Here is a 15,707-nt window from a genome sequence, read left to right as displayed (position 1 = left end):
TTTTAGAGTGGCCATGAGTCCCTAGCACATTTTTTAAAACATCCTTGAGTTGGCAAATGCTCATCTTTCCATGATAAATTTAATTTTTTAAAAGAGCTGCCAGTTACTCAGAGTCTGGTGAATATGGTAGATGATTACCAGATTAACATTTCTGGTTAATAAGGTTAGATTATAATAAAACAATGATAATTATTTTAGTGTGGCTGATAAATTGGTCTTGATAGTGGTATATTAAGGTTAAGTAAAGGCAGCATGGTCACTGTGGAGATTAAAGCCCATTTTAGTTGGTTTATGATGTGAATGAATTCAGGTAGCACTGGGAGTCATTATATGTTTAAACAGTATTAAATGTTTCTTTTTATGAAAATCTTAATTATGACATTCTCTGAAATCTGGTTTCACAGTATTAAAATGAGGCTTTAAGGAAAAACATTAAATGATACTGAAAGCTTTATTCTTTCAGTATATATTCTCATGGGCTTTTGGTCAAGATAAGTAATGACCAGATGAATGAGCTGGCAACCTTATGCCCTCTGAAGTCTATTAGTAATTGGAAGCTAAGTAAAACACTGTCACATGTTTAAATACATTTGATAATATTCCACAGCTTCTCCCTGTATTCGTCATTCTGGGCAATGAAATACCATAGCATTGTAACATAGATGAAGAGTGAGTTTTTTAAAGGAAGAATTCCCAAAAGTCATTCTTGGCTGGGCACAGTAGCTCAGGCCTATAATCCAAGCACATTGGGAGGGCCAAGGTGGGAGGATTACTTGAGCCTAGGAGTTGAAGACCAGCCTAGGCAACATAGGGAAACCCCATATCTACAAAAAAATTAAAATTTTTAGCCAGATGTGCTAGTACATACTTGTCATCCCAGCTACTCAGGAGGCTTAGGTGGAAGGATCACTTGAGCCCAGGAGGTGGAGGCTGCAGTGAGCTATGACCATGCCACTGCATTCCGGAGCCTGGACAATAGAGGAAGACCTTGTCTCAAAAAAAAAAAAAAAAAAAAAAAGACATTCTTACATAGCAGGCAAAAATTGTTCACCTCCAGTCACATTAATTTTCCCATCTGTGTCTGCTCTTCACCCTCCAGAGACTTTTTCATTTACACATTCTCCTTCACTTCCAGTTTCCAGTGACCTGATTCCTGTTGCATTTTTTTGTATAGTCATAAGTTGCATAATGCAATTTCTTTTTTTTTTTTTTTTTTTGGTATAGTCATGTACCACGCAACATTTCAGTCTATGACATACCACACATACAATAGTGGTCCCATAAGATTATAATACTGTATTTTTACTGTACTTTTTCTATGTTTAGATATGTCTTGATATACAAATACTGCGTTAGAATTGCCTACAGTATTCAGACCACAGAATGCCGTACAGGTTTGTAGCCGAGGAGCAACTGGTATACCATATAGCTTAGGTGTATAATAGGCTGTACCGTCTAGGTTTGTGTGAGTACCTCTACAATGTTTGCACAATGACAAAACCACCAGAGGCATTTCTCAGAACATATCCCCATTTGTTAAGTGATACATGACTGTACTTAGTGCTCACATTTAGGACCATAGAACCCAGATGTCTAAGCACGTAGAGGACATACATAATTGAACAAGGGGCTGCAGCCTCAATGAGGTCCTGTTTGTTGTCTGCATACGCAGAGCTCTCAAACACATAACTAAAAAGATTTTGAAGGCAGAGTTTTATGAGTCCCGTAAATAGATATGGTATAGAAACAGACTGAAAACATTAAGAAAAAAACCCCAATCCTTCCCCCACCACATACTCCACCCAAATTGTGGCTTTAAAAATTTTGCTTTAAAACTTTGGAATGAACAGAAACTATTTTGGATTAATATTCTCTGAAACTATCATGGCCTGCATGTATTATTTGGACTTTACATTCTGCCAAATCCTATCTAAAAAATAAATGTAAGCTCCATGAAGGCAGGGAGCCTTACCTGTTTTGTTCACTACTGTATCCCTAGTGCCTAGAACAGTGCCTGGCCTATGCGACTTGCTTCATGACTATTTGCTGAATTAATGTATGTTGTTGAAAGATTTTTACATATGGGGATCTGAAATCTAGTTCTTCTAAGAATTCTCCCTGTAGCTCCTGTGCTCCCATGGAGTACTGAGAGCCAGAGTTGTCTGGCTAGACTTCCCTATCATTCCACCAGATGACTCCATTTCCAAAGTCATGTAGAATCCATTCCTCCTTTGAGGATGATGAGAGTCACCTATAATAACTTCTATCCTTTCTCACTATTGTCTACCAATCTCCTGCTCATTCTCCAATATTCACTTAAAAATCCAGCTCCTAACTGAGTCTTCTTGTCTACACCTATCTCCTATTGCCTTGAGGAATGGGGATGACCCATCTACTTGCTAGCCTCATTCCTTGTCCTACCTGACTTCAGTAACCTCCATCTCTACTCTGGGATTCTACTCCTACAACCATGTCCTTGGCATTGCTACCATGGATAATAACAATGCTGATAATCACTAATATTTGAGGGCTTATTATGTGCCAGACAGTGTGCTCAGTGCCATACAAACCTTATCTCAATCTTCACCAAAACTTGAAACCACCTTTGCAGAAATTATGACCGTGAAAGAGATTTGCCCTGACTCCATCTTGCTTCTAACTTCCAAGCTGTCCTTAGTCATTCCTGGGCAAAGACCAAACTACTTTCAGAGGAACTTAGTTTATATTTTAACTTTGAAACAAAGATGGTAACGACACTTTCCTGAAACAAACCTCCTTCTTGCCTGGGGACCAGACTGCCTTTGTAAGACTAACAAATTAGCCACAAGATTAGAAATTATTGTTTAGGAGTTATGCAACCAGAGGCCACAAGATTTGAACCTCTCCAGTTGCTCCTAGGGATAAAATCACTTTTGTAAAACCTAAGATTGGTGGTTGAGATATCTTTCAGACCCTGCATTCTGATGCACCAGCTGGAGCCACCCAGACTGATAATCTGGTTCAACCAGTCCTGGCTCACCCAGGAACAGAAGACAGCAAGAAGAACCCACTTTGACCTCCTATTATTTGAACTCTGACCAAATCCATCAGTACTCCCCACTATCCTAGCCCCCTACCTGCCAAATTATCCTTTGAAAAAAAAAAAAACAATTTTTCAGGGAGACCGACTTGAGTAACAAAACTCCAGTCTCCCACTTAGCCAGCTCTGCGTGAATTAAACTCTTTCTCTATTGCAATTCCTGTCTTGATATAATGGCTTTATCTGGGCAGCAAGCAACAACCCAATGGGCAGCTACAAACTCCATAGAAGACACTTGGATGGAGAGGTTCAAATAAATTTTTAAAGGTCACTCAGCTTGAAAGTGGTGAAATTTTAATTTAAATCCAGGTCAGTCAGACTCTTCAGCCTGTGCTCTTAATCATCCCTTGGGATGGAAAGAATCAAGACAGAAACCCCAGGCCTGCCACTTCTGTCACATAGGCTTTTTTACTTTGAGCAAAATAAAAACCTCCTAAGCCTCCGTTTTCTAATTCATAAAATGGAGTCCAGAATAAAGAATATATGTTAAGGGCCTGGCACTGTGCCAGACGCAACACAAATGTTCACCCATTCCACCAGCAAATGCTTATTGAGGACCTCCCATACATCCAATCCTGTGCATGGGTGCTGACGACAGAGCAGTCAAGACAAAGAAGTTTCCTGCTTCCAAGATGTGCACAGCACTAGGTGGATGCTCAACAAATATTTGAACAAACTCTCAGAGAGGTCATCCTACTCTCAAGATTTCCAGCCGTCACTCTGCCTCTTTTCAATCAACCACAGTTATTCTGCTATAAAGCAACCTAATGAGGTTCCTTTCCTGCTTAAAATCCTTCAGTGAATTTCTCATTGTCTCAGAGATAAAATCCTTCATTTCTTAATTGTGTAAATTTCTTAACACAATGTACAGTTATGACCACAGGTAAGAGGCTCAGTTTTGTTCACCCCATCTTTGTTATGCAATCAAACCTATTTGGAAGCTTGAACTGCAAACCAGATGAATGTAGACCTATTGTAGTTAATGAGCCTGAGAACTGGAGTCACCACAGTTTGGCATCCTAAACTCTCCCCACCTCACGCACAAACATAGGCTCACACAGCTGCAGTTCCTAAGGCAATGCAATGAGTTCTGTGAAAAGGTTTGAAATCTAATTGTAGGACACAGCCTATTAGTGCATTATGAAATCAATTTAGTGGATGCAATCAGCAATGTGGAAAACAAGAGTGCATTACATGAGCTAATGGCAAATTACTGGTATACAAAATCTATGCTACATGTGCTATGAACATGCTCGTATACCAAGTTATAAATTGTATTTATATTGTAGATCATGATCAAAATAGTTTGAAAGCTCTGTGTAGCCTCAGTTCCCATGTTTCTTCAGTCACAGCTTGATAAAACTCCATCAAGCCACTTGCAGTTAACTATTGTTTGCTTTGGTGCCTATGGGTGTATACATCAGATGTGGTGCTAGGCCCTAGGGATGCAATAGTAAGCATAACCAAAGTCCTGCTCACAGGGCACTTAGAATCTAGAGAAACAGACAAATATTACACTAACCACACTAATACACAACCGTGAACCAAGCTAAGTGGTCTAAATGAAAGAAATGGTTTTTCAAAATACAAATCAAAAGGAATTATCTAATCCAGGGCTTCAAGGGAGGCATCCCTAAAGATTTAATCAGTAGAGACCTAAAGACCATGTGAGAATTCACTATGTAAAATGGGGGAGGAAGAGCATTCCACACATAATGCAATGTGAGAGTCTCCATGATCAGAGAAGGTGGCTTTGTTTCACAAACTGAAAAAAAAAAAAGAAAAAAAGCCAGCATGCTAGGACCCAGAGAACAAGTAGGAAGTGACACAAGATGAGACTAGAAAAGCTGGCAGTGGCCAGATCCTTTAGGATCTTATGGCCTCAAAGTAATGGGAAGCCAAACAGGAGACAATGAGATGGGAGTTGTCTGCAGTGTGGTGGATGGAGGAATGACTGCAAGAAGACAAGTTAGGAGGCCCTCAGAATAATTCAGGTGAGTGGTGACAGTGAACTGATTTAATATGTTGGAAACAGACAAAGGGGAGAAAAGCTGGTAGTAGTGAAACAGAGGCTGACTTAGGCTTCTGGCTCATACAACTGGATGGATGATGTTACCACCCGGAGAGAGTAAACTAGAAGAGACGAGGTTTGGAGAGGATTATGGAGTTCGTCTTGGAGTTGCATTTAAAGTGACTCTGAGGTAGATATGTAGGTCATAAGCTCAGAATCAATATCCCAAGACAGCCTAGAAATCATGAGTTTATAGATGGTAAATGAAACTGGGTATACATATGAGAAAAATGCCTGGGTTTGAGCCATGAAGGCCTCCCCACTTCTGGGTAAATTCTTACCACAAATGTGTATATACATATATATTAACCACACACTTATACCTGTTTAAGTTCAAATATAGAAATAATAAAATAAAAAATGAAAGTTTGCTCACTGGGTAATTAGTAACTCTATGTACCTTTATAATTTAAAAATAAAAATGGAATTATGCCATATGTACTTTACTATAATCTGCTTTTTAAAATCAGCAATCTAGTGAGATATTCTATACTAGGGTATAGGCAGTTCTATCTTATTCATTTGAATGGCTAGAAACTATTATATAGTAGGGATGCATCACAATTTAAGCAACCCTCTAGTCTCTACTGATGGACAGGTATGTTATCTAGCAGACAGTTACCAACATGCCCATTCAACATCCACTGCCCCCTTCTCTCTGGTTCACTGAACCTATTTTGTTCCAATGGCAACATTCTCAGCTGCAGGTGATGGTTCATAACTGGCTTAAGCCAGATGTGACCATCTTGTTGCCTACTTTTATAACATCTCTTCTTCTATGGGCAGCCATGCTATCCGGTTCTGGCTAATGACCCTAAGAAGTCAGCTTCTGAGTAAGCTTTTGTTTTCCTAAAAAAAAGAGAACTAGCACTTCACACTGCTCTTTCCTCTTTCTGCTTTAGGTATGAATATGACGTCTAAAGTTTCAAAAGTCATTTTGCAACTACAAGGCCATAAGCCAACACTAAGATTAGTAAAGCAGAAAAGACAGCCTGCACCCTGAAATGCACAGAAACATAGTAACCACTGCCTCATTTTAAAGAATCAAAATGCATTTCCACTTTAAAGGCTGAAAAAGTAAAACGAAATGTTTTGAATCAAAGATTCAGAGCAGAAAAATAAGTCATGCCATACTAACAAGAGAATCATACTTAGAACAAAATGATGTGGAAAATACTTTTAACTATTCCTGAGACTGCCTTTGGGTTTTGGGTCCACAAGTGCTTTCTGGCCCCCTGCCAAGAACATCCCTCTGTCTTGCAACTTTACAGAATGGCTTTTGTATGCAATTTCCAAAGACTCTTGCTTTCCCTTGTTTGAGATTTCTTTCTTCTTTGCCTGCTTTTTAAAAATATGTCAAATTAAGAAATAATCTTTTGGACAGGTATGGTGGCTTATACGTGTAATCCCAGCATTTTGGCAGGTCAAGGCAGGCAGACCACCTGAGGTCAGGAATTGGAGTCCAGCCTGGCCAACATGGTGAACCCCGTCTATACTAAAAATATAAAAATTAGCCGGGCATGTTGGCATGCGCATGTAATCCCAGCTACTTGGGAGGCTGAGGCACGAAATGGCTTGAACCCAGGAGGCAGAGGTTGCAGTGAGCTGAGATAGCACACTGCACTCTAGTCTGGGCAACAGAGAAAGACTCTGTCTCAAAAATAAAAATAAAAACCATAAAAAATATTTTATATGAAAAGTCAGAAGGTTTTTGATTTGCGTAAACCATTACTTTCTATCAGTTCAGAATTAAAAATGAAACATCAGAAGTAACACTTGTTTCCAAAGCAGAAGAGTTCCTATTTTTGAGGACAAGAGTGCTTCCTCTATTTAACACTGGAAAAAATTTCTATTTACTCTAATGTTGAAGGTTTCTTCTGTTCTCAACTTTGCCAGCTTCTCATGTTGTGGCAAAAATATTAGATGTTAGATTTCTTAAAATTCAGGAACTTGCAGCTCCACTTAAAATACATACTTAAAAGCTACTCAGTTAGAAAATGCATAGTGTGAATAAACAAATATTGAAAATATTAGACACAAAAATTTATGCATAATTCAAACTGTACATAATTCACATTTACGCTTCTAAACAAATAGAAGCTCACATCTGTACTACTTCTACAATTTACAAAGTGATTTTATATACATTTTCTCGTTTGCTATTCGAGACAGACATGTGAGATAAACATTATTCTAATTTTACAAATGGAAGTAGACCCAGACATTATTCAGTACTTTAACCACTAATAGTGGAACCCTGAGACTTTAGATCTGCCAAGGGGTTTAATAATGCAAATATCACATATAGTTCCATTTTTAACACCATACTTAAGTTTTCCATTTTCTTTACAATAGAAAAGGATAAAAAAAATGTTTTCCCCAATATAATAATACAAATGGTAAATATCAGACAGTCATATACTAACCCAATGCATAAGATTCACCAGAAGCAAAATCTATCTGGGGGGGAGTCCTATATTGTTACATATATACAGGGCACCAGCACCAGAACCACATTTAAACTAATACCTTTTATTTCTAACAAAAAGAAAACAATGCAGGGCATTCCTGCGGCCTGCAAGCCTAATTGTACATATGTATGTGTCAGACTATGCAGGGGGCCAAGAAGAATTCAAAGAAATATTTTATCCAGATTTGGAGTTTCGGGCCTGATTGTCCCAGCTTAAGGGACATACCTCTCATTTTTAGTCATAGTTTCTCTTTCTCCATCCCCTTTTCTCCGTAACTACCCTGTGCCATTAAGACTTGAAACTCTAACAGGTAGCTTTTCCTTTCTGAATTATCTTTACTACTGTATAATTTTTTTTCAAAATAGTCCTTATTTCTACATCTTGAAGACATTTCTTTATAGTAGATAGGGAGGCTAGAGTTCACATTCACTGCCAGAAAAGGGTCAGCTCCAGTGTTCATTTCCCAGCAAACACCTGAGAGAAAAACTGAACAGAATAATGATAGCTGGCCGAGCAGTGACACCTGCACCCAGAAAGCTGCACTGCAAGTATTTCATCTTTGAGGCTCTCCTTTGTTATAACTCTGCCAATTTTAACTAGCAAATTCTGGCTGGTTGCAAATTCAAAGCAGATCAATACATTTAAATTGCTGCTTCAACAAATCACTCTTTTTAATGTTATAATGTTTTTATTGCAACTGAGGATGTTTTCAATAAATATCTTGAGCTTTAGGCCCTGGCTAAGTATTCCTTTTGTACTAGAAATCAGATTTCTCTGGCACAACTCCATTGCCTGCAATGGTATTTATCAAAACTACAAATGCCAGCACACTATTTCAATATGTATTCAGTTGTTCATATCTAAATATCTCATTAGCTATGAAACAAATCAAATATAAATGCTGAATATATAGTACAAATCAACAGATTCTTCACAGAAGAAAACAATGAAAGATTAATTTTCTACAGCATGTTGCCTGTTCATTAGTTCTTCAATAATATTACTTAGGCTATTTCAAGGATAACAAAATGTATGCGCCACTACCCATGTTTTCTCAACATTTTTTATCTAGGTTCTAAAGGGCACAGATAATGATGCATATAGTCAGATTTATTTTTATAAACTTTTGATGTTTCTTTTGTTGTGCATCTTACATGAATATATAGAGACAAAAACTGGTACATTTAAGTCATTAGTTATACGAATTTTGCTTAGCTAGTTGCTTTATATGGATGTTGTAAATGACAAGATAAAATAATGAAGTTTGATAAACTCATCTGTGCCTTGTGAACTTTAGTCTACTTACTGCATAAATTGATTCAGTCACTATTTACTAGTTTAAAAAAATAGTTTTTAAAAGCTGCAAACCATACTTTATTACACATTTCTGAATCAGGAAGAGGTAAACTGTGACCCAGTTCACCCGTGCTTCTGATTCTTTTGGGAAGAAAAAATGAGTTTCCAAACTGTCTTTTTAAAAAAGCTAAAGTTTTCTTCTATGATTAACCTTTACTCTGAAGTCCCTTTTACCCAAGGTATAGTCCCTGGGTCATCTTTTTGAGGTTTAGTTTCTGGGAAGTTTTCAGTAAACCGCTCTCGTGCTTTGTCCCAGTTTTTTTTGTTCTTGTTTTGAAGAAGGTGAACATCTTCAATTGAGGATGGTTTGCCTGTCCCCAAGCCTGCATGTGTTCGCCGAAGCTGAAGCTGGATCTGTTACCAAAAGTTGAGCAAAGGACTTTATTTTAGAATCTAAAACACATTGAAATCTATTGTGTCCAACTTAGGACTCTATAATTTTTTGATTTATTAAAGACTCATGCAAAAGAAAACCTGTCAAATGCATCAAATACATACAAGAATATATGTATCTTTAAACATGAAACTTACACTCATTTTTCTACATTGTCTTGCCTGTCAATAAGTGCAGCCTACTTTCCAGAAAGTAGAGTACTCCTTAACCAGCAATCACCAAATTTCATTTAGATGCTGCAGAGTATGTCGTTCTACCTTAACCAGAAATAATGGCAATGGATAGGTTTAAGCCTACTGCCCTATCCTTACCTAAGTAAGTGAAAGAGCAGGTTAAACATTAATAACCATAAAGAGAATCTGATTATTTTCGCAACAGGAGGAGAGCACTTCTCAATATTTTAAGAACATTCAAAGCTACCATTTACTGAATGCCTAATGTAAGGTACAATGCTTGGGGCTTCATCTTCAACACAACCCTGAAAAAGAGTTCTTATCCCCATTTTTTCATAAGAAAATTAATGTCTGAACTTGCCCAAAGTCACACAGGTCACAAATGATAGAGCACATTTTCTAATCTAGATCTGACAAAACCCTTGTTCTTTCCACTGTACCTCAATAAAAATGAGAAAACTGTTATATACTCACATTGATCCATCTATTATTTCTTTAGGTACTAAGTAATTATCCAGAAAGTTCTTCAGTCAGGTTACTTAAGGTTTGTGTGAAAGATAACCAAACCTCCTATGAACCACGGGACTACTAAGTAAACCACTCTGTCGTTTCCCAGACATTATTCTCTATAATCCATGTTACATGCTCTGATTCTTGAACCTAATCGATTTTTCAGCTCATATAGAATCCGCCTGTTTGTACACTAACACTGTGATTGTTCTTGAATCCTCAGTACCAGGGACAATAAGACAGTTATTAAAAACAACTCTAAAACACAGAAGAACCTTTGGCTCAGGAAATAGCACTTCTTATCCTAGCTTTAATGTAGGAAAAACACTCAAAAAGAGGCTTTTGAAAATTGTAACACACAAAACAAAACAAAGTTATATGTATACATTTGGCAATTGTGAATGCCACAAAGGCAGTAATCATGTCTGTTTTTGCTTTCCACTATATTCTTAGCACGTAAGGCAATGTTTGGCACATTAACATACACAGTAAATGTCTGCTCTAGGAATAAATGAATGAAAGAAAATACAAGTCTTACCGGAGTTTTCATTCCTCCACCATCCTTTCCCAGGCCCTCTCCTTTTTTCCAACCCATCTTCTCCAACATCTTCCGACCTTTGTTGCTATCAGTAATTTCACTTTAAGGAATATTAAAATGATAGTTGATTTACAAAAGATCTTTTAGGTCACATTTATAATAAATTCATGAATTAAACGTAACTGGTACAACTACTTTAGAAAACTGCTTGGCATTACCTAACAAAGTTGAAGACATAGAAATTCCACTGGTACAAATCCTATTTAGAAAAGCATGTGCAGGTGCACCAAAAGACACATACAACAATGTTCCTCCAGCAAATCAAACAGTAACAAATCAGAAACAATCCAGATGTCTGGCAATAGTTAAAATGGAGAAATTGTGGCATATTCATACAGCAGAATATTATTCAGTAATAAAAATAAACCATATCTAACAAAATAATGTTTATATTCTTCTCTAGACACAAAATAAATACTGAATTATTCCATTTCTTTAAAATTTTTAAATAAGTGAAATTAATCTATTGCTGTCAGGAAGGTGATTACCTTTGCGGGGGAAAGCAGGATAGTGATTAGGTGGAGCACAAGGAGGATAAGCTTCTGGGGTTACTGATAATTTTCTATTTCTTGTCCAAGAAATGTGTATTCTGCAATATGTTAATCTTATGATGTATTATTGAGGTGCATACTTAGAATTTGTGAATTTTCCTGTACATGTTATAGATTAAAAAGTTAAAATGAAATAAAACCTCGTAATCACTATTTGCATTTTGTCCATTATTCTGTATTCTAAGAGTATTTTATGTCTATTACATTATCTTTTCAGTTTCACAAAATATGCTGTTAACCCTTCAATTAATAACCAAGCAATGTCAAACCATTGTGTTTTATTTTAAATTTGTCTTATTTAATTCAAATGTACTCTTTATATTCTCCAAGATTATGTTTTAAATATTAAACTTAAAAAAAAGTGTCATGTCCCAGCACTTTGGGAGGCCGAGGTGGGCGAATCACAAGGTCAGGAGTTTTAGAGCAGCCTGACCAATATGGTGGAACTCCGTCTCTACTAAAAATACAAAAAATTAGCCAGGCGTGGTAGCAGGCACCTGTAGTCCCAGCTACTCAGGAGGCTGAAGCAGGAGAATTGCTTGAACCCGAGAGGCGGAGTGTGCAGTGAGCCAAGATCACACCACTGCACTCTAGCCTGAGCAACAGAGCAAGACTCAGTCTCAAAAAAAAAAAAAAAAAAAAAAAAAAAAAAAAAAAAAAAAAAGGGTGTAATGCTGCTTAGTAGTCTATATTTTGTAATCTATGTTTTATCAAATAAAATGTCGGTGATAGATCAGACTCCGTCAACTCTAAGGTACACCATTATTTTACATAGCATTAAGAAAAAATTGTTGCAATTAGTAACTATAAAACTCTATCTTAGAGTTCAATGAAACATGATATTGAATCAAAACTTTTTAAGTCATAGTTTTACATGAAAAATTTAAATTTTAACTAAACTCAAAATTTATATTCTGAGGAAAGAAATGTAGCTAATATTTGATTAAATACAGAAAAATGATCACATTGTAAGCCCTCAAAATCACCTGTTTCATTTTTATCAAAACTACTTTGCCAAGAGGAAAGTGAATCAGAGAAAAATAAATAAGAAAAATATTTCAGGGTCATTAAGAACAAAAGTACCTGAGTATTAAAATAATTATTAAAAAATATCAGTCCCGGCTGGGCACAGTGGCTCAAGCCCTGTAATCCCAGCACTTTGGGAGGCCGAGGTGGGTGGATCAGCTGAGGTTGGGAGTTTGAGACCAGCCTGGCCAACATGGTGAAACCCCGTCTCTACTAAAAATATAAAATTGGCTGGGCGTGGTGGCATATGCCTATAATCCCAGCTGCTCGGGAGGCTGAGGCAGGAGAATTGCTTGCACTCAGGAGGCAGAGGTCGTGGTGAGCCGAGACTGCGTCATTGCACTCCAGCCCGGGCAACAAGAGTGAAACTCCACCTCAAAAAAAAAAAAAAAATACCAGTCCCATATCAAGTTCTTACCAGTCCAGGCTTCTAGATGTCTAGCATGTCAAAGTATACTCACTCAACTGTGTGGCTCGACTGTTAACATAATATACATGTGCTTAAGTACAGGTGTTCATGTATATGCTCAGCAATTTTTTAGGGGATAATGGAATTCTAAGATTAGAGGAAGGAAATAAATAGACTTAGTGTCTCCATTTTGTTGTGAAAGCATTCATTTAAAAGCCACCTATCAGTCAGGTGTGGTGGTTCATGCCTACAATCCCAGAACTTTGTGAGGCTGAGGCAGGCGGATCACAAGGTCAGGAGTTCAAGACCAGCCTGCCAACATGATGAAACCTCATCTCTACTAAAAATACAAAAATTAGCTGGGCGTGGTGGCATGCATCTGTAAACCCAGGTACTCGGGAGGCTGAGGCAGGAGAATCTCTTGAATCCAGCCTGGGCAACAAAGTGAGACTCTGTCTCAAAAAAGAAAGTAAATAAAAATAAAGGCCACCTATCAGGATATATATACCCCTATATATCAGACCACCCTATGAATGTGATTATGAACAAAGGATGTTTCAAACCACTGTAATTCAAAACTTACGAATGAACAGATGCAGGAGCATCATCTCTTTGGAAAGTTCCTTCACTTCCAATCTGCTCCCTACGTTTTCCAGCTCTATCTTTATATTTTGGATTCTTCAGTGTCTTTTCATCTTCATATTCTGTATTCTTAATAAACACAAAATATTCATTGAGGAAAAGAAAGCTGATAAATAAAATAGAATTTCTGTACATGCGCCTTACTTAACAAATATGGTTCAATGTGGCCCTATAAACAATTACATAAAAAACCAGCTATGATATGAAGAAATTACTGGGTATGGTGGCTCATGCCTGTAATCCTAGCACTTGGGGAAACTGAGGCAAGAGGAAAGCTAGAGGCCAGGAGTTTGAGACCAATGTGAGCAATATAGCAAGTCCCCCATCTCTACTTGATTTATATTAAAGTTATTAAAAAAAAAAAGATATGAAGAAATTGTCATATTAGGTATGCTACTTTTATTCTATTCCCTTTAAAATGTTTATATTATTTCAAGTTATGCCACAACATACATATAAATAAGAAATTAATATGGTGAAAATATAGTACATTCTGACTTAATGCTGTATTCTCATCTTGTCATAGGAACTACTAGTATTCAAAGAAAAATACAGAATCCCTGGGGTTGGGAAAAAAAATCTATCTCCCCCTTTCTCTAAGGAACTGAAAGTTCCAAGGGACCTATAGTAGTTTGATATTGTTTATTGGAAGGGAAAAATGTAAACACTTTTAAAAAACCCGTTTACTCTGGCAATAATAGTTTTTTGTTTCAGTAAGGCTCCATTTAAGTGACTAGTCACTTAACAAACATTCACTGGATGAAGAGTGTGTCATATAGAAGTTGTGGTGGCACAAAGAAGGGTAGTCAATTCAGCATTCATAGAAGGCTTCCCTTTCCCTTCGTTAACTTGCTGATCTTTACATAAAAAGTATGACATTCATCCAGAGAGATGCTAGGGACCAGAGAGCAATTCAAGGAACGTATGACAGAAGCTTTTACTTAATTTTGCTTTTGAAAAGAGAAGAAAAACACAGAACCTAGTATCCTAGTAAGTTTTTCCCCCAGAAGACAATACAGAAATTGAGCTAACATTTTTGAGAAAACAATTTTGTTCTCTCCTTAAATGTCTTCTATTTTTTCCCCAAATTGGCCTATCTTACTCTTTCTATGATTTCTCTACCTTAGTACAACACCAATGACAAAAAAATACAATTTGACAGAAAAATACGTTATTTTGGCAGCAACTTATTTTTCCACATCTTTATGTAGTGTAAAAATGTAGCACAAATATACTTAAGACCTGGATTCTATATCTAACTCTATCATTTACTAGCTAGGCTACTAAAGCTTTTATTTCCCAAAAGTAAACTAGAAATATTAATTGCTTTCCTGGTCTATTTACAGAATTAAGTGGTAACTTTTTTAAAAAACACCTTTATTGAGATATAATTAAAATACAATAAATCATACACAGTGTACATTAAGATACTTTTGAGATTTATGGACCTATGAAACTGTCACCACAAGCAAGATAATAAACATATCCACATCTCTCCCAAAAGTGTCCTTGTCCCTCTTTGTAGTCCAACTCTCGAGACCTTCCCTGTGTAGCATTCCTCCCTTGTGTCTAAGCAATCAGTCATCTTCCTTCTGTCACAATACATTAGTTTGCTTTCCTAGAATTTATATAAATGGTACAGAACAGTTCACCCCACTTTCCTGTTTGTAGTTCTCAAGACCAACCAGAATGTGCTGGGAATGCAACATCCTGAGGTAAGGAGGGATTCGCTGAAACAATCCAGGCTCTGTTCCAGTCCCCACCTGGAAACAGGATGTCCCTCAACATTTCAGCCCAGTGAGTCAAATAGCCCTGAGGTTCATAACTCAAGGGATCCTTTCCAGGATCCCTCAACAGCTGTGCATGTAGGACACACACGGTTGAGACTCCATTTACCCAGAAGGCAGCTTTCTGAGCTCTGGCGGGGGGGGCATTTCACAATAAATCCTAGGTTTCTGTCATCCCTTGCTGCCCATTTGTAAGCAATAAGTTTGCTTCATGTAACTTGTATGAGAGTGTGTTCTGTCTCACTGACCTCAGACAAGTTGAAAACCAGAGCACAGTGAAACTGTTCCACAAGAGGAAGCACATATACTTGTTTTATTTGGCTTCTTTCACTCAACGTAACTACTCCGAGATTCATAGAGGTTGTGGCCTATATTACTAATTCCTGCTTTTTTATTGCTAAATAGTATTTTCACCATATGGATACACCATAGTTTGCTTATCCATATATGATGGACATTTGAGTTTTTCTCAGTTTTTGGTTATTCCAAAAAACAACTGCAATGAACATTTATTTACTAGTCTTTTTACGCACACATGCTAGCATTTATCTTGGACAAAATGTCTCAGAGTAGAATGGCTGAATTGTGTAATAGGTGTATGTTTAACTTTTTAAGAAACTACCAAAGCAAATGCACCATT

General features: G+C 37.1%; 1 protein-coding gene across 1 annotated transcript in view; it reads right to left on the bottom strand.

Annotated features, from left to right (window-relative positions):
- Positions 1–7,174: 7,174 nt before the first annotated feature.
- The window catches only part of AGGF1 (angiogenic factor with G-patch and FHA domains 1), a 33,503-nt gene continuing 24,970 nt past the window's right edge, over positions 7,175–15,707 (bottom strand). Inside the window, exons 12-14 of the mRNA XM_017527685.2 lie at positions 13,222–13,349; positions 10,593–10,692; positions 7,175–9,331 (exon numbers count right to left, since the gene is read on the bottom strand). Of these exons, the coding sequence (XP_017383174.1) occupies positions 9,131–9,331; positions 10,593–10,692; positions 13,222–13,349 (429 nt within the window). The 3' untranslated portion in view covers positions 7,175–9,130. The remainder of the gene's footprint in view (positions 9,332–10,592; positions 10,693–13,221; positions 13,350–15,707) is intronic.

The sequence above is a fragment of the Cebus imitator genome, unplaced genomic scaffold (genome assembly GCF_001604975.1).
Source record: "Cebus imitator isolate Cc_AM_T3 unplaced genomic scaffold, Cebus_imitator-1.0 Scaffold50, whole genome shotgun sequence".
Taxonomy (NCBI): domain Eukaryota; kingdom Metazoa; phylum Chordata; class Mammalia; order Primates; family Cebidae; genus Cebus; species Cebus imitator.
This window is presented reverse-complemented; position numbering and strand designations above follow the sequence as displayed.